This window comes from Aedes albopictus, chromosome 2 (genome assembly GCF_035046485.1).
Source record: "Aedes albopictus strain Foshan chromosome 2, AalbF5, whole genome shotgun sequence".
NCBI lineage: Eukaryota > Metazoa > Arthropoda > Insecta > Diptera > Culicidae > Aedes > Aedes albopictus.
In genome coordinates this window covers 497,284,372-497,304,584 of record NC_085137.1, presented here as the reverse complement: position 1 = coordinate 497,304,584, position 20,213 = coordinate 497,284,372, and the positions used below count along the sequence as shown (strand labels likewise).

Sequence of the window (20,213 nt, the reverse complement as noted above, 5' to 3'; positions counted from 1 at the left end):
GTACGAAGCCGTTTTACTTTGTACATAATAAAAGGTAAATTAAACAAAATAGTCCATTTACCTGTTTTATTGAGATTTGTTGTGTTAACGAAGCATGAGTGCATCTTATCTGGTTGATTCACATCATTCTCACTTTTAAAACATGCTTGTATTCCTATTGTGGTAAATTTTGTCCAAAATTTAGGTTTTATGATGTTTATCTTTGATATAACGGTTATTTTCATGAAAATCAGCCCAAATTGAGCTTACTTGCAAATTTCTCACCAGCCTTAGTATATCCATTTGGTACATAACTTGAGATACAAACTCAAAATTTATCTTTATGGACTCTATTTCGCTACCGTAGAATGGAAAACTTTTCGAACATTTCTCATGCGTGCCGGATAAACGGATTTCAGAAAACGGAAGTATTCTGCTAGGCTAATAAAAACAAATAGAAAATAAAGTTATTCTAAACCGTATGCTTTATTTAATCAGTATTATGTGGTCGGCGTTAAGTCAGAGAGGACCATGTGTCTTTTGTATAATTTCTAGAAAAACGACTTTAAAGTTTGCAACTCTATAAGTTTTGAGTTTTTCAACAAATGTTCGTGATTTTTTGCCATAAATCTTAATAACTATTCATCAAAGCATCGCTCTGTATTGATCGCGAAAAAACGTAAAAAAAGCTTGAAACCGAGAAATTGCTAAGTAATTGATTGTATTTAGTCCACTCTGACTGAACGATTTTTGGAAAATCTACAACCAACTACAGTTCACACTCAAGTGTTTACATATTTGATGAAAAAATAATGCACAAGTAGGACAACAGTTAATAGGAGTAGTGTAAAATGTGAGCAGGAAGTTTGAAATTTGATATTTCTGTTATTACACTGTTGATTACCATTTTCAATTTTTATGTTCAGTCAGAGTGGATCAAGTGCAACAGTTCAATGTCGCATGAAGGGTAGTCAATTAATGAGCTATTCAGGAATTCTTATTTTGAACATTTAATAGCTAACAACATTTGAACGTATTTTCGTAGTTCGGTACGTTTTTGAATTATTGTAGTTACACAGCTCATAATAATTTATTCAGAGAACTGGTGTTTTTCAAAAATTCGTTCAGACAGAGTGAACCAAGTACACAATTCTTAAATAACCGTTAAAATCAATTTCTTCATGAAACGGGTATTGGTACATTTCAATATGATGCCCAACAGCTACTAAACAAACATATTTTAATTTGGAAAGGATTACGAAGAATAAGGTAATTTCAACTATTTTTTTAGAGGCACATGGTCCCTTCTGTCTGCACGCGAAATGCCACAATATGCTTCAATACGATAATCTGTAGAATACGATATTAACCATAATAAAATGGATTTTCACGTGCTTTCTTGATCAGTAATCTTCAGAAAATGCGTTAGGGAGTCATACGATGTGGAAAAGTATTATATTTTGATGATAAACTATTTTGATTATTGGATTTTAATCAATACATAATTTTTCAATTCTCTTGACATCAAGCATTTGGTCCACTCTGACTGCACACTATTATCGATTTTCACAGTTCAATCAAAAGAAAATTGTGCTATAACTCTCGTTAATTGTAACATTAAGAAAATCGGGTGAATGTTCCAAGTAGCTAAAGTAATTCTTAATCAAATGCCTTAAAAATCTAATTTTCGTCAATTTTGTTAGTTGGTCCCCTCTGACTTAACGCCGACCATGTGGCCTTTCAATACATGTGTTCACTTTGAAAATATGAATCACATATGCGAAATAAAATGATTTTTTCTAAGTTTGTATTTTGTATGAGAACTTATTGGACACGGTGTATATGCCGAAGTTTCATGAAATTTGGCCGACAAAAACCCCCCATGACGAAGAAAACAAACCTGCCGAGAAAACCCATCGTCACCCTATTTCTTAAAAAATATCCTTAGGTTTTTTCATGTATTTTTTGAAAGCTTTCTTAATGTTCCTTTGGAGGATTTCGATACACCTTGAGAATCATGAACCATTATTGCTCTGTTGTAAAACCCAAGCTTCTGCTTCATTTTATGGAATATTATTATTATTATTATTCCAGTGCTCATTTGCAGTGCACAATGGTTACACTAATACAGCATTTTTGAACTCGGTAATCTGATGATCATTTTTAGTGTATCATTGCGAAGGAAAAAAAATGCGACTTCCCATACAATGCTGACTATTGGAAATCGTTTTGTGTACTATTTTTGAGCAAAGATGTTTTATATATCTATTTCTCTGTATTTCGCTAACATTTTATATTTTAAAAAGTACGGAAAACGGAATTAGTATAAAAACAGGATAGATTTCTTTGACAAAATATTCTATGTTGCCTTTCTTCAGAAAGGCATTTTTCCATTATCTTTTGAGATACCTCCAGGATTCCACGAGACGTTTCTTCTGGAATACTGTTAGGAAATCTCAAGGGATTTTTCTATGCAATCCCCAGGAACTTCTCCAAAATTAAATTTATGTTGCCCCAAGAAGTTCCTTCTAAGATTACTCAAGGTTATCCCGTACCATTCCACTATTCGATGAAAATTTTCCGAAGAGTTTCTCTGGGAAGGATCCCTGGGATTTAAAAAAAAAAGACACGGACACGTTCAATGCTTCCAGTGAGCTATTTGCTCTTTGAAGGAAGCACGACACTAGACAACGGACTAGCATGCAACGCCCAGTGGCACAGCCGAAAACTTTTCCTGACAGCTGCGGCGGGAATCGAACCCACGCTCCCTTGCACGATTCGACTAAGTGCTTGGTGACACTAGCCGCACGACTACGAAGCCACAAGATTTCTTCACGGGTTCTTTCTTGGATGATCCTTTTTTAAATTCCTTCTTAAGTTTATTCGGGGATTCCTTAACCCTCTACTCCCCCATGGTTGCTCTAGAACACCATTTTCGATGAACTCGAGACAAACGGATTTAGATGAATATGAAACAATAGTTTTTAAAATATGTTTATTATCTCATAAGGTAAACCCAACTGCCAACTACTTGTTTCAATAGTGTAATTATTTATAAACAATCAAAATACTATTGAATTACAACTATTTTTTTTCGTTGATTTTGAAAAATTTGACCAATAACTTTCGGAAACACTTTTTTTTGGCATAGAAAAATTCGTGGGAAGGAAAGGGTTAAGGAATTACACTAGGAATCGGAATTCATTAAGAAAATTATTCTGGGTTTATCCAAGATAATTTGAAATTTATCCTATAATTGCTTTCGTAATTTTCATAGGGCTTCCTCCGATTCTTCAGAATTTCATCCAAGATTATTTTCTGAAATTCCTCCAGAAATTCTTCTGGTTTCCTCAAAAGATCTTCCTGGGATTCCTTCGAAAGTTTTTTTTTATGATTTCAGCAAGAGTTTCTTCTGGGATTCTTCAAAGAGTTTCATCTGCAATCTTTCCAGGGTATCCTTCTGGAGCTCATCTAAAAATTGAGTTCTTTGTAGATGTTCTTTTTGGTATTTATGCAGTAGGAGTTCCGTCGATACTTCCAAGAGTTTTTCTGGATCCTCTCTTTATTCGTCTTTGGAATATCTCTAGGATTTCTTACTGCGTTACCTCCAGCAGTTTCTTCGGAAGTTCTTTAGGATTTTCTTCGAGGAATCATCCAGGAGTTTCTTCTGGAAGTCCTCCAGAAGTTACTTCCAGGAATTTATTTGAGAAATTCTCCAGGAATTTGTTCTGAAAATCCTGCAGAAGACCCTTGCTGAAATCTTCCAGGGGTTATTTATGGGAGTCCTCCAATAGTTCCTTGTGGAAATCTTTCAGAAGTTCCTCCTAGGATACTTCCTGTGACAGTTCCTTGTGAGAAATACACGTAAAAACAAAAAAAATATATGAAAAACCTGCATAAAAGGCATTTTGCTTATGTTTTTGAACTTTTCACTTTTTTCCTGTTTTTTTTTTTCGTTGAAATTTATATTTCCACATACATTCTTAAACCTAGTAGAATGGTTCACCTTCAGGAGCTTGCAAACTTTTCCAACTTGCAACCTCATTCAATTGCAACAGAAAAAAAACCATCTACTTTCTTGTATCTTATGAAAAATAAAAAAAAGTACTTTTTCATTTGTTTCTTGACAATAAGTATGTAAGCGGTTTGTTGCTCAAAACAAATTTCACGATCTATTACGTCAGACGCGTCGAAAATTCCTTACATGAATGGTGCTTTTCTTGGCTCACAGGGCGCAGTAAAGAAGTAACATCATTTCAAATGAAACTAACTGTTGAAAAGTTCTGCAAGGAATCGCACACTTATTTCTGAATTACCTGATCGGTACTTTTTTGACGAGATTAGAACAGCACTACGATCTCGGTAGTTTCGGTAATCGATTTGACTGAGGTTCAGTAAAACAACTGTCAAAATCGTATGGAAAAGGTAAACAATGCATTTTTGCTGAACGAGTTCGGTGCTCAGCAGTTCTAATCTCGTCAAAAAATTACCGAACTCGGTAATCTAAATTAAGTGTGCGGCAAATGAATTTCTTGAGCGATTTCTTTTGCGAGTACCTATTTTTCTAATTTTGCAGTATTCTTCAAAACATCTGCCACAAATTCTCCCAAGAACTTTTTACTTTGATATTTACAAAATTTAGATTTATTAGTTGTTAGGGATAAAATAACACCATTTCTTAGAGAAATTCAACTAAAAAACTTAAAATTTCTTCATAAATTTTCTCAGGAGTTTTACAAACTCTTTCACCACTATTTTTTCTAAATAAATCATGACGAGTTTTGGCAGATTTTTTTTCGGAATTTTATCCAGTAACATCTCTAGCCCCTCGTGCGATTTCTCCCAAAGTTCCTCCAGAGTTTTCATCAAGAAATTTTCATGAGATTTTCTAGGATTTCTACAGATTTTTTCCGGGATTCTTCTTGAATTATTTTGATGTGTTTTGATGTGATTTGAATAGGTCCTAAGTTTGCGGTGATTCCTAAGTAGATTTGACTCATTGAAATCTAACGCCAGAATTATTTTCTCAAAAGTTCTTCCTAAGATATCTTCCAGAATTTCCACAGGAGTTATAAATAAGTTCCTCCCAGGATGTTTCAGAAGTTTTGCATGGATTTTCTGCAGTAATTCATTCCGGAATTTCTGACAAAGGTTTTTTTTCCTAGGATCCCTCATGGGATCATTCCTGAGCTACTCCTGCAATTTCTTCAAAAAAAAAAAATCATCGTTACCTTTGTCTAGAATTTCTCCTAGGATATTTCTTAAAACTCGTCTCAAAGGTTCTCGAGGGATTTCTGTTGAAGTTCCCCATGAGATTTCATTCAAAGTGCCACCCGGAATTCAGAAGATGCCTTCCAGTATTGCTTCCGGGATCAGAGTTTTTCAGAGCTTATCCTAGACTTTCTCTAAAGCTTTCTCCCGGGGTTCATTCAGCATTCGCTTTGGGATTTCTACAGGAGTTATTGTTATTATTTTTCTTGCAGCTCTTTTCACGATTTCATTCTTAAGTTTTTACAGGATAATCCTCTTATTGGTTTCCGAGACTTCTTGCCATGATCATCCTGAGATTTGATCCGTTTCAAAAAAATTAAGAGGCATTTCAGCGCGATTCAGGACCTCCAACGCTAAAATACACCCTAAAACGCTAAAATACACCTGAATCACTCTAAACCATCCTAAATCTTCCCTTGAATGCACCTGGTACTCCCTGAAACGCTGACACTCCATGGAACCCCCTGAAGCCCGCATAGGCATAATGAATTGCACCTGAACCTTCTTTTGAATGCCCTGAAATTTCTAGAAAACCCCTAAAATCCTTTGGAGCATCCTCTGACGTCACTTAGATTCACTGGATTCTCCCTGAGCTCCCTTGAGATCCCCTGACATGACTTTGAGAGCCCCTCAGATACCCATGAGTGCTCTAATTCCTTTTGAATCCTCCTGAGAACACTTGAAACCCCCTAAGACCCCGTTAAACGCCTCTGAAAACCTCATGAATCCATCTGAGATCGCTTAAACTCCCTGAGACTAGCTTTGATACCTTCGATACCCCCGAAACTCCTTGGAACCACTCGAAATGCCCCTGTAAATCTACTGAATGCTTCTGAGATCCCCTCAAACGTCCCTGAAACCTTCTCAACACCCCTTAAATTGCTTAAAAACATGTGAAATCCTTAAAGCCTATAACCTCCTTGAAACTTCCCTAGAAATTCCTTTAAAGGTACTCTGCCCTGAGCCCCCTAAAAACTTATGGGCGAGTTCCAAGAAACTTGTGAAAGTTTCATGGGATCCCCTAAAACCCCTTTTAAACTCTCTGAAACCACCTGAAATCTCCCACAAACCCGTGTAAAAGCCTCTCTGCGAGTCTCTGTTGCTCAATCTTAAGACTCCTTAGAAGTCAGCAAACGTTTAAGAAAAAAATCCAGAGAAACTTCGGGAGAAATTTGGTGCGAAACTCTAAGAAAACCTCGCAAAAGGAATTCTATAGAAGTATCGCAAAAAAACAAATGGATTTTTTGCCGGAAAAGCACACATAGAAATCTCAGAATGAATTTTAGGAGAATTTTCACAGTTTCCGGAAGAAATCTTCCTAGAAACTCTGGAAGATATTCTGGGAAGTGCTCTGCAGAAATCCCACTAAAACTCCTGCCGAAATATTGGAAGGAACTCTGGTGCAAATCACGTGAACAGAAACTCCGGGAAGAAAGCTGAAAATCCCGGAAAAACACTGGAAGCATATCGAGAAATACTTCTGGATAGAGTCTTGGCGGAAACTCCTGGACATATCTAGAAAGAAACTCCAACAAACCTCTAGAAATTCAAGAAAAAACTGCGAGAGAAAGCGCAGGAAGAATTCAGTAAGTGCGTATAAATTCAAAGAAAGAATTGCGATAGAAATCCCGTAAGGAATACAAGGAAGAATCCTTGAATCCGGGAGAAATTTTCAGAGCTGTTACGGAACGAATTATGAATCGATTGCCAAGCATACCCCTTAAAAAATCTCTATCGAAAATAGTAATCAATGAAAGAGTTCATGAGATCACAAGTTTACTCCAGAGTTTTCTAAAGACTGGACTCGATAAAAGTGAGACACACAAAATAAGGTATAACTTTTGATTGCGTGCACAACCACATTGATTTTTTAAACCAGGATTAGCATATTATGTGTAGTTAATATCATTGAAAATTCATCAAAATCGGTTTAGTATTGGCGCAGATATTGTCAATACAATAAAATGTGATTTTGGAAACTTTGGGCATCCATTTAAAAAAATGGGTCATAACTTTGTTGTTAGCTCATCGAGCGTCTGAAAATTTGGCTGTAAGTTCTCCAAGAAAATGAAAATTTCATCAAAATCGGTTCAGTACTAGGTTCAGTACTTTTTTTTTAGCAATTCAAACAAAAAAAAACGTTTTTTTTATTTTGGGTACTTTTTAACATTTTAAAATCAGTGTGCACTGTAGAACTGGCAATACTGTCCATTTTTATAAAACTTTGACAGTGTAAAACTGTTGTGCTGAACTGTTTTCTTTCCTTTTGCACTCCAACTTGAAAGATTTAATCGTTTTTAATCGCTAAAATATTTCCTTCAGGGAAAACCTTTCATGGTGGGACTTCTCCAGAAAATCTTGCTGCGATTTCTCCAGGAAATTCTGCTGCTGTTTCCCCAGAAATTTCCCTGAGACTTCCTACAGGAATGTTTTTTTTTTCTTTTGCATTCCCGATGTGCTCCTCCAAGTTTTTTTCTTGGCATTCCTTTAGGAACTCTTACTGGGTGTCTTCAAAAATTATTGCTGGTATTCCATCAAAACTTTTTCCAGAACTCCTCTTGGATGTATCCAGAAATTTCTATAGGGATTTCTCCAATCATTCTTCTTAGAATTACTCTTTGGATTTGTCCATAAATTTATACAGGAATTTTCCTAGGGTTTCTTTCCGGAGTTCATCTTAGGATTTGTTTTGAAATTACTGCTGGTATTTTTTTCACAAATTCTACCGGATATTCATTCAAGAATTTCTCCGGGGCGTTTCTTGAAAAAAAAAATCTCAAACAGTTTATCCAGGTTTTTCTTTGAGGATTTCTCGATAATTCCTTCGTAGATTTCCCTATAGGGCTTCCTCTATAGATTTTCCGGGGGTTCCTCCAGGATTCCCTCTTGGTATTCCTACAGAAATATTTCCTGATCTTGTTTCAGGGATTTCTCTTGTAAGTTCTTTCAGGATCCCCACGCATAGAGATTCTCATGGAATTTTTCAAGTCATTTCTACTGTGATTCCTCCAGGAGTGGCTCCAGATCTTCTCAGAACTTCTTTCCAGAAATTCTTCCGTGAATTTCTCCAAGAATTTCATCTGGAATCCTAACAGTGATTTCTTCAGAGATTTCAATAAAAGTTCTCCCAGTGATAATTCTAGGAATTACTCCAGAGGTTTATCATCCAGGTATTCCTTTAGATATCTCTAGGCATTTCGTCGGAGATTACAATGGTTTCCTTCAAAAATTGTCCTCAAGGGATTTACCTGGGAACTCTTCACGGTGTGTCTGGTAGAACAAAATTATTTTAAAAAATCGGTATCGCTAAAACACCCACCAAACGAAAGCTGAAGGTCCCCTTTTTCATTCGAGGCTAAAACAAGAAAGTTCTATCGGCAGTCCTAGAACAATTTTTTTTTTCAAAAATGTATTTATATAACGACACATTCCACGCACTTCTACACTGCAATTTTTGAACTTCATTGAACGATATTTCCGAACTCCTACTAATGTTTTTGGTTGTTTTTTGCACCAAAATGAAGATAATTACCTATATTCTTCTAAAAGTACCTGAAACTTTGAAAACTGCTTCTAGAAAGTAGCAAATTTGTTGGCGTTCGGTCAAAATTCGTCATTTTTTGCGATGGTGCCCGTTACGCTGTATTTCTTGTTTTCTTTCGAAGTACAAATGTCCATTTCCCAATTAGAAAGCATAAACTGAATCTTCTATCCAAATCTGATCGTTTGATATGCTGGTTGGTATGTATATGACAACATATCAATTTTTGGAAGCAAAAGTTTGATTCTCGCACAAAACGTAACGCGTGGAATGTGTCTAAGACTTGCATTTTCTTCCTTTCAACCTTGAGTGTAACCTAAAGGGCTCGTATGAGGTCGCTCATTAGTAACGTATCATATTAATAGAGTAAACGGGTAAAAACATATTCAAAATTTTCCATACAAAATGTTGCCCAGACAAGCGTAAACAAATGTTTAAGGGAGTTGTAATAGAATTTTACCAGTATTTAGGTATGTGTGTTAATAATCTTCTCCTTATTGACATGTAGAAGAAGTTATTTCGACTGCCATTCTCCTCGTTTTTATCGACAGTGCCAAATGTTCGAAAAGTTTTACAATCGTGGCCATGACTTGGATGTCAATGAAAATATAACGATAAACAAAGTAGCTCGGATAAAATGACCACGTTCCATTATAGGCCGGTATAGTTCACTTTGTGCCCCTTTCTGGTACTTGTGAAAGCAATTAACATTTTTCGCTAATTTGAAGGATTGCTGTGTGGTATAGCATTAGGTATTGAATTATAAAAAATAAAAGAAATTAAATTTCAACATAGCTTTGCTCCAAACATTTAGAGAAACAACTACGACATGAAATCATAAAGTCACGATGAAAACCGTACCAAGGTATTCGTGCTGTGTTCGAAGAAGCTTTTCTGCAACCATCAATATCATCGAAGGTAGAGTTGATATTCACAGATTTAGATATTTGTTTGATATGGCTAAGTATACAAATAAAATACAGAGTAAAATAGAAAAGTCCAAGGAAAAGTCCCAATTTGCTTTTATTTGTATTTGCAGGTTATTGATATTATTGGACAACATTTTCTGAAATATACCAGATATAGAAGTTGGTATTATCCTACGATTATATATCGCAATTACTCATTTAAAGTTTATTCGTTCAATGATGAGATCATACCCTTTAGAATTACTCTCTTTAAGTATAAATATAATTTGAATCTTCTACGCGGAGTATCGATATTTGCTGTAATTGTGAAATATGTAGTGCTGCAAGAACTACAGTTTCTCCTTAATTTAAGAGCAACCGCGGCAGACCTAGCACTACTACCGATGATGCAGATTACATGTTTGCATAGAAAATGTAATCACTGTACTCCATTCTCCTGCAGCAGTACAGTATATACATTTCTAATACGAAAATATCAGGGTTCTATACTATTTCCCGGAAAGACATTTCCCGGAAATCATTTCCCGGATACCCCATTTCCCGGAAAGACATTTTCCGGAATAACCCATTTCCCGGAAATACATTTTCCGGAATAGCCCATTTCCCGGAAAACCATTTTCCGGAATGCTCCATTTCCCAGAATACCCCATTTCCCGGAAAGGAAATTCTAGGAAAACCAGAGGCCTCAGAAGATATTTTAAAATCTTTAAACATGATCTGGTTTTTTGTTTCTTATTACGACTAATTTTATCAGTAGATGATCAATTTTCAGAAAATCGAGCCTTATAACAATTTTATATTTTTTTTTTCAAGATTGTAGAACTTAATAAATGAATGGAACTCAAATTCTCGTTTCAGTTCGTTGAGCCGAATAAACATATTTTAACTGGCTTTCCAATAACAAATTGCTTTTTCCTTTGAGTCAAAGGCTGTTGCAGGTGATTGTACGTCGTTTCCCGGAAAACCATTTCCCGGAAACCCGTTTCCCGGAAAGCCATTTCCCGGAATGTACCATTTCCCGGAAAACCATTTCCCGGAATGTACCATTTCCCGGAAAACCATTTCCCGGAATGACCATTTCCCGGAAAACATATTCAATATTTAAAAAAACAACATTTCTATTATTTTCATTATTTTGTAAATATTTCTTTGCATAAAAATAATAAAATTATGTACTACTCTCAATTTGTATTAGTTTTTTATGACGAGTATTATGAATAATTGAAAGCTCTAAATTACGGTATGCCTCCACAGCTAATCGGAGGGACAAGAACATTGCCATTGTCTCTTTTCCAGTTTTTTTGATCTTACGAATATCAAAGACTCCTTGTTGGTAGCCTAAGTATTTGACAAAAGTATTGCGTTCCTCTTCTTTGAAAACTAAAGTAAAACTAAATAACTATTATAGCAGTATAACTTTAAAGAACAGCTTATGTTTAAAAGAAGGGAAAATATTCGATGAAATAGTTAGCAGTTTGATCTCGATAAACACGATATGGGAATATTGCTAGCTTAATGCCAACAACTATTCTAACTGTGTAACTAGAAAGAACAGCCTATGTTTAAAAGAAGGGACAATATTCAATGAAAACATGGACAGGTTAATGCCGACAACTATTTTGAAAGATAACTCGGAAGAACAGCCTAGGTGTGAAAGAAGGGAAAATATCGATTCGTTATTATGATACAAAAAATTAACTGATCGAGAGACTACATCATGAAGATTCAAAAGTCAAAACAGCAAATGAAGTATGGAATGTTTCATATCAACAATTAAATTTTTGTAAGGGTATACTTCGAAAGAACGGCTTATGTATGAAAGAAGGAAAATTCTTCGATAATATTAATTCAGCAGTTATTATTCTAAAATCAGCATAACGCATTATATTTATCAAAGAACAGCCTTTGTTGAGAAGAAGGGCTGATATCTGATATCTGAATAATATCATATCTGCAAAAAACAGCGTATGTTTGATAGGTAGGAAATCCTCTGATACAAAAATGAGGTTTGTTTTGATTTCTGTTACAACAGTACAAGCTAGTTGGAACATCAAAAAGTAGAGAAAGCCGATCAAGTTATCCCTAAGGAGTGTTCCTTGTCTTAAGGGTTACAAAAAGCAACATTTTAACATATAATGCTTTCAGTCAATAAGGGCGGACGTGTAGAAGCTGAGAAGTAGGCTCAGTGCGATGATGCTGGGAGATTAGGCTCAATTGACATGAGGCGATTAATCACTGGACTTAATAGATGTTAGACCAATTAGATTGAAAGATCTGCCTATTATTAAAAGAAAGAAAAATCTCATAAGAATGAGTTAGTTGCTGGTTTACTAAATAATACTGTAGCACTGCAACTTATAAGTTAACAACTTATTCTTTAAAGATGGAAAAATTTTAAATGTGGATATCAGTTTGGTCACCAGCAAGTGTTATTTGAAAGAAGACCACATTTTGAAAGAAGGACAAACCTCCTACGGAGTTAGCAGTGGACCACCGATAAACAACATAACTGTGCAACTCGAAAAAAAACCTCGATTTAGAGAAGGATACATTTTTGAAGGTAGGGTCAGCAGCCTGGCCTCCAAAAAATACACTAATACTCTAAAGAACAGCTCATTCTTAATAGAAGTAAAAATGTTCATTTGATTAGCAGTTTGGTCGCTGGCCAAAATTTTCAACAGTGTAACTTGAAAGAACAGCCTATTATCAAAAGAAGGTGAAATCTTCTATAGAGTGCCGGATTTCATCGCCGCAAACTTAACAACACATATACAGTCTTTGACGAAGAAGACAAATGATGGAACATTTAGCAATTCGGCATTTTGCTGGAAAGAACAGCCTTATTTTAAAGAAGGAAGAATCTCTGATGGAGTTACCAATATGAGCGCTTAAAAGTACAATCTATGTGACAACGATTGCTTATTGATTATTACGCCTAATGCCCATTCGTCCTGATGACGTTTGGCCTAATGGACTTTGGCCTTACGTTCGAAATTCTTGAGAACAGATTACGAATCAAACAAGGCCAATTTTTATTCAGGAAGGTATTAGATTTACTATCAATTAGTATAATCGGAGTGCTAAGGTTAAGCAGAGTTAAAGTTAAGCAGAGAAAATAATTTGTCATTCTTTTATTGTCAAATGTTAATTTCTTGATTTAGTTTTGGCTGACCAAGTCATGCAGAAATTACACTGTTGATTCTTCTATCGTTTGCAAAATATTAAATTCCGCGAAAAAGTATTCCGCGAAAAGTCATTCTACGAAATGATATTCAACGAAATTGTTCATTCCGGTAAATGTTACAATGCGAAGAAAAATTCCGCGAAATGATGTTCGGCGAAATGGTATACATCCAAAATATCCTATGAAATTATTTGCAGCTGGCTTCCAAGCTTAATGTCAACAACTATTTTAGCAATTCAACTAGAATGAACAGCCTATCTTGAATTTGATGTAATACTAAATAAATGAAATGAATGAATGAACAGCCTATACTTGGGAGAAGGGAAAATATGTGATGAAAACTTAGCAGTTTGATTTCGTCGATGGTTTGATGCCGACAACTATTTTAACAAAAAACTCAAATGAATAGCCTTTAAAATAAGGAGAAATTTACTATTTGTGAGAATTACAATAATTGTAATAATTACGGTCCCTCATATATTCTGCAGTAAATGATTTTGTGTCCTTCTTATCGATTACTGTTCTTTGAATATCAATACTGTCATTATACAATTATATTTCACTGCCATTACTTACAGAACACAAACGGAAAATTAATCTTAAATTTTTTTTCCGGAAAATGGTGCATTCCGGGAAATGGTGCATTCCGGGAAATGGTACATTCCGGGAAATGGATTTCCGGGAAATGGTCCATTCCGGGAAATGGATTTCCGGGAAACGTCTTTCCGGGAAACGGTTTTCCGGGAAATGGTTTTCCGGGAAATGGGGGACAACCGTTGCAGGTGCATTTATATAGTTGAACACTGCTAACTGCATAAGAGATTCCCCTTCTTCAATTTACAGGCTGTTCTTTCCAACGATGTAACGTTACAGAATTGGTTCGCACCCAATTTAATAATTCCATCTGGTATTTTTCCTTCTTAAAAAACGGGTTATTCTTTCGACATGAAAGAACAACAAATTTTTAAGAGAAGGAACAATAGCAGATAGAGTTAATAGTTTGGCCGCCAATCAAATACGTAACGTTGTAACAGACTTTTAAATAAAAAAGGGCAAATATTCTATATAGAAAGCAGCACATGGTAACCAACATGTGTTTTATTGGCACTTGCTGCTTTTTATATAGGATATTTGCCCTTCTTTATTTAATAGGCTGTTCTTTCTAGTTACAACGTTGCGTATTTGATTGGCGGCCAAATTATTAACTATATCTGATATTTTTCCTACTCTTGAAAATGTGTTGTTCTTTCAAGTTAGACTGTTACAGAGTTGCTTAATTGCCAAACTGTCAATTGCACCTTTTCAGATTTTCCCTTTTTCTAGTAATAGGCTGTTCTTTCGAGGCCTCTTCTTCGATCGCTTTTGTTTCAATCTAGCCTAATGACCATTTGGCGTAGTAATAATGTGGCCATATGTATTTTCGACCTAATAAGCTACACCATTACCTCATTGTCATTTGAAAGGCCCTTACTGACAGCTACACACTAAGATCAGCTCGGTATTTTCCCCATCTTTTTACTGAGTTCTCAACAGCAGATTTAACTCGGTACGCTCGGTTATCCCTTTTGCTGAATACTCTGTAAATAAGTTAACGAGTTCTGCAAATGAACTGTCAAAAATTACAGATGAACGGTAAATATTGATTACCGAGTGTACCGAGTTAAATCTGCTGTTGAAAACTCAGTAAAAAGATGAAAAAAATACAGAACTCAGCGAAAATTTTACTGAGCTGGAAAATCAGAATCTTAGTGTGTACATCTCTAGTGTAGTTGTGCAAATCGCCCTTAAACCAAATGAGTCAATAGGCAAAAAGTTGAAGTTGGGCTCTTGTCATTTACAGTTTTAAGGTTTAGTATCAAGAAGGCAAAGAACATATGAGAGAAACAATAGGAGGGTATAACGTGAGAACTACAGATAAATTTAATACAGTATACTCTTCTTTGAATTAGTCATTCAAGTTTTGACTTTCCCATTTTTGAACATTTTAATTTCAACGTTTTATTTTTGTTTTTTTTTTTGTTCGCGTCTGATGTGTGGGTTTCAGGGTGTTGTCGAAGGACGAGCCGACTTTTTCATTGCTTGAGCTAATATTGACTAATCTGCAACCCACCCATAGAGCTCGCAAGGCATGGTACACAAATTACGTAACGCTAAAATCGGCGATTTCAGACTCCCCCTCCCCCTTGTAACGCTTTTTGTATGAAAACCAAAAATATTTTGTATGGCTCGTAACGCTAAGCCAGACTCCCCCCCTCCCCCTATAGCGTTACGTAATTTGTGTACGATGCCCAAATAGTATGGAAACTTTGAACCAAGAGTATCCAGGTTTTAAACTATGCGAAAAATGCATCCGCTACCATTTCATTAGATATTATTCCTTTCTTTTGTGTTAAGGCTATTCTTTTGAATGTTATCTTTTGGAATTATAGTTTCCAGAATTGTCATTAAAAATTTTCCTTCATTAAACAACGGTTGTTCATTCAAACTGTAGTGATAAAACTGTTGGCATCATAACTGCTAATATTTTTTAATGTTTTCTCGAAGATTTGGAAATAATGCTGAAAGCCCTGCTTAAATTCTTCAATGAATACCAACTAAAATGAATCAATCATTGTGCATTTCATAAAAAGGTTGAAATTTAATGAGTCTGGGAATAGCGATAACTGTTTTCCGGGAAATGTTCCGTTCCGGAAAATGGGTTTCTGGAAAATGGGTTTCCGGGAAATGAGACATTCCGGAAAATGGGTTTCCGGGAAATGAGTCATTCTGGGAAATGTTTTCCGGAAAATGTCTTTCCGGGAAATGATTTTCCGGGAAATGTCATAGAATCAAATATCAGTATTGGACGAGAAAACCGTTTTAGATTTTTCAATGATGACGATTATGTTAATGACGGCCTAGAGCACAAAAATTTCGGATTACAATTAGAAATTATGAAAAAGTACCGACTTCACAAAAAAAAACAAAATAAATCAACGCAATTTTTATTTTAGTTTTGCCCCATTATTGTAGGACCGCCTTTCTCAAATTATGTGTCGTGACCCACCTGCCCCATAAGAAATACACACGTTTTAAAGATTTGATTCCAGAAAATATCAAGTTGCGGTCAGCTTAGGATTCTGGAAAGTGTATGTCGTCTTCTAATTAATTGTAACATGTTCAGTTTGCATTTTTAGCCAATTCATGGTATTTGGGACACACAGTCATTCCCTCATATCACAGACAAGTCGTAACTCTTAGAGAAAATTCACCTATTGGTAGAACCGCGCGAGACACTGTCGGCCATGATGGGTTGCGATTTGACGTTTGCCTAACACACACACTTTTATACATGTCTCCTGTAAGATTCGTTTGTACCATTCAGCAACGTGTACACTTGCAAACATCAAAGCGATCGAACATTAGCACCTCTGGTGAAAGAATTGCGGAAATCAAACGAAATTTGAATTCATCGTTAAATGCATGTGCCAAGCCCTATCGAAGAGTGTTATGTCTGTTTGTCTGCAGGGATGTTTGCGATCACCTGCCAATCGTTTGACTCATTTGTCCATAACTCAGTTCAGAAACCTAATATCGAAATGTGGTGTTCGGCAAAGTTATAGATTAGAGTTTTTCTACAATTATCACCAAGGACGTCATATTCTACCTCTTATATATACAGCGCTAGAGCGCTAGTATACCTACTCATACTAAACGATCAAAAAATCCGATCGTTTTGTATGAGTAGGTGGTACTAACACTTTTACGACGAAAATATCAAGAGCTTGAATATGGCGTCCTTGGTGATAATTGTAGGAAAAGCACTAATCTACAACTTTGCCAAACCCAACATTTCGATTTCAGGTTTCTGAACTGAGTTATTGACAAATGAGTCGAATGATTGCCAGGTGATCGAAAACATCCTTGTTTGTCTGTACTATATCGTGCATTGCTCAATAGAGAAAATAGTAAAATTCTTTAAATAATTGCAATTTTTGTCAAATGCATGCTATAAGGATGAACACGGTGATTTAATAATAATTACGAGTATTAGAGCATGACCCAGTACACATGTAAATTGAAATTTGAACTCATCATCTCCACCTGCTTGAAATTATTACAATTTTTTAAGCATTACTGCCCATAACCGCAAAACTGACTACTGTTTACTGGCTTTTTTATTAACATGGGACTATTATGCTTTTGTGGGAAGTATAATTAACATCATATAAAAAATCTTCCGTAGGAAAGCCATGTTGGCAATGGATAAACTGGTTTTCGTTATTACTTAGTACTTCGAGAAAATACAAAAAGAATCACACTATTTCAAAAAAAAAAATTGTTCTAGAACCGCCGATAGAACTTTCTCATTTAAGTCTCAAATGAAAGGTGGGACCCTTAGCTTTCGTTTGGTGGGTATTTTAGCGATACCGATTTTTTTTAAATAATGTTGTTCACCAGACACACCGTGTCTTCCAATGGTTTCTACAGAAACGGGGACCTGGGATTGCTTCAGAAGTTCCTGTTGGGTTTCAATCTCCAATCCCCTCATTCCTGGGATTCTTCTAGAAATTTCACCTCTAGTTTCACCAAGGATTTCTCCAGTGATTCCTCTTGGGATTTTTAAGAGGTTTCTCTAGAGATTCTTCCATAGATATTTCTCCAAAGATTTTCCCAGGAATTCCTCTATGAGTTGCTCTAGGATTAATTGAAGGAATTGTGCTCACTTGTGTTATGATAAGCGTGCTATTTCATTACTGGCGTGACTGGTCCTAGTTTTATATGTGTGTGTCACGATTGAAGATGTGTTCGTTTTAGAACACTTAAAAGCGGAAAGGTAGCGGAAACGGAGCCAATTCGGGCAAAATTAGTTATAATACTTGTCGATCAGATGTTAGTTTATTTTCATTCGTTGATAGATGATGCTGTGTTGTAATTCAAGCTGCGTTAACCGGTTCCACAATTACTATGAGCTACATCGAACATTTTGTGCAAGCTTTTGCTGGAATCCTGGAATGGAAACTTTGACCAATTTCTTGATAATGTTTATAACTATTGTTTGCTTTTTTAGTCCGTTACTGTATACAGTAACTAGTTGTTGTTGTTACTGAAGTGGTTTTTGATTCTAAGAAGACAGTGACAAATATCGAAATACCGGACGAATGTCCAGATCGTGGAAGAAACCTTTTGCAAGAAAGAAATGCTTCGAACAATAGTAGTGTGTTGAAGTGACTCTCCTCGCCAAACATGTCCAGCAATACATCTTCGGCTCCGCCGGAGATTACGGCCGAGTGGACAGTGCATGCGCAGTTGACCCTCTCGCACCAAGGGGGCAGTAACGTCGTCAGCTGTGACAAAGTGAAATCCGACGGCGGAAGACGGGGCGAATCTATTCCGGTGCCCAATTCCACCGCTGATGGTGCAGGTGCAAGTGAGTCACCTCAGTCCAGTCAACAACAACACCAACAACGGCCGCCGGTGAAGGTGATCTATAAATTTAGTGCTCCCCATCATGGACTGGGATCGGATGGAGGTGGTAATTATTCTCCGGCCGCCACCGGTGACGCTGGCGGGGGTGTGACATTCAAACAGGATGGTTCGACTATTTTTACCACCACGGCTGACCAGACGAAAACTGCGACGACCACTTCGGCGACTACAGCAGCGTCGTCGTCCTCTGTTCAGGTGAGGGAGTTTTGTTTCAGATGCATATGGAGCAGCGAAATCGTAGGCGGCGTTGAGTGAAATGGACGGATTTTAGACATAATTAGTAAGCGATTTGGACCGCGGTCACACAGAGGAATGCTTTCCTTGAAAAACTACCTCGAATAGAGGGCGTTATCTGGGTAGAACATCGTGGCGGACGCGTAGGAATGCTGTATGATGTAGGTTATGTTTTGATGAGCATAGGTTATGATCTATTATTGAACAGGTTGTTTAAAACACGAACGACAAAAACTATGAAGCTGATCATGGGCGACAACCATGGAGACAGTCTATTAATATGTTTTTTTTGTCTGGCATTCTCCTTTGAAATTGAAATTTCAGAAACTGGGGAATCATGACAAAGAAAGTCTCTCATATTATTGTTTACGTACGAGGCACGAGTGTCTATTTTAACCTGTTTGGCATCATATTCTACGACGAAAACATGCACGTTCGATGTCAAGTTCGATGTTCGTTGAAGTTGCATTCTTTGTAAACAAGGAGGGTAGATAGGTTGAGCGAGAGTTCGGTCAGTCGTTGACATTAAATATAACAGCTTTTTATGGAGACGCATGGTATTTAGCTAATCAGCGGAATGATCCAGTTATGAAGCCCCTATGAAAGAGTTATGTAACGCAGGATCAGTTGATGTTTGTCATTGATACACACCAGGTTTCACTGACATACAACAGCGCAGCACAAATTTCACGTTTAAATAGAATATTCGGCTTCAATAAGGTCGATGATTTTCTCAGTCCTGATTGGGGCGACCGGAAACTTCTTCGTAATCACCAAGTAGAGAGACTCCTGGAATTCATTAATTTGCTCCAGGATGATACGGAGTGTGAAAATATGGTCCACACAAGATCATCACACGCTGTCAACCATGCCGTCAGAGAGTTGCGTCAATTTTCTTCTGTATCACATTGAGAACGATTTTACAGAGGACTCTGAGAACGATGGTAGATCATGGCACGCTGTTCCAGATATTGCAGAATTGTGCAGTACCACAAGACCTGCTTTGCACATCTCGACTGATATACAATCGACATCTTGTTTGATGTCATACTACGGATGGCTGTTCCTATCTTCTGCAATGATAGGGTTTCATTGAAGACGCGGTAACACGTCGAACCCTTGGTAGATCATGCTGAGATTTTGATGACGTGACCTTGAAAAAGATAACCAAAGTGTTCAAACCAACAACATTTCAACTGATCAACCGGGTCTGTTAACAATTACCCAGATGTGTCTTTCATGGGCTACAATTATCTTAGTCCCACTATGGCGGCGTGAGATATCGATATGGCTATGAAGACGTTCATGATGGAGGTCCATTGATCTTCTACGTCTTCTTACAGTTCTCCATTTCCTCAAACATGGATATTTTTACCGCATCATCTTCCAGTCAGATTGTGTTGAATCGGTGCCCAGCTTTCAGCTCCTGTCGATAGATCATAGCAATGCACAGTCGGATCTCGCGGATTACGATATGATGATTGAACAAACTTGTATCTGAATGGTTCTTGGGGTGATCGATTCGTGCAAAAATCAATGCTCTTCCTGTATAGTGTCTCCGCGTACTTTCCGCAACCAATGTGCTGCATGGCAATGTTGATGTAGG

The 20,213-nt window shown here is 36.7% G+C and overlaps 2 protein-coding genes across 15 annotated transcripts in view; both read left to right on the top strand.

Annotated features, from left to right (window-relative positions):
* Positions 1-20,213, top strand: part of LOC109408749 (serine/threonine-protein kinase N) — a 371,435-nt gene that overhangs the window by 310,840 nt on the left and 40,382 nt on the right. The window lies entirely within an intron of this gene.
* The window catches only part of LOC134288706 (uncharacterized), a 345,573-nt gene that overhangs the window by 322,133 nt on the left and 3,227 nt on the right, over positions 1-20,213 (top strand). For 3 of the 6 annotated variants that reach the window (XM_062854361.1, XM_062854359.1, XM_062854360.1), the window contains exon 2: positions 17,955-18,568. In XM_062854361.1, coding sequence (XP_062710345.1) covers positions 18,131-18,568 — 438 coding nt within the window. In that variant the 5' untranslated portion in view covers positions 17,955-18,130. Of the gene's footprint in view, positions 1-7,898; positions 18,569-20,213 lie in introns of those variants that run through there. The other 3 variants (XM_062854357.1, XM_062854362.1, XM_062854358.1) reach the window with 3 other exon arrangements.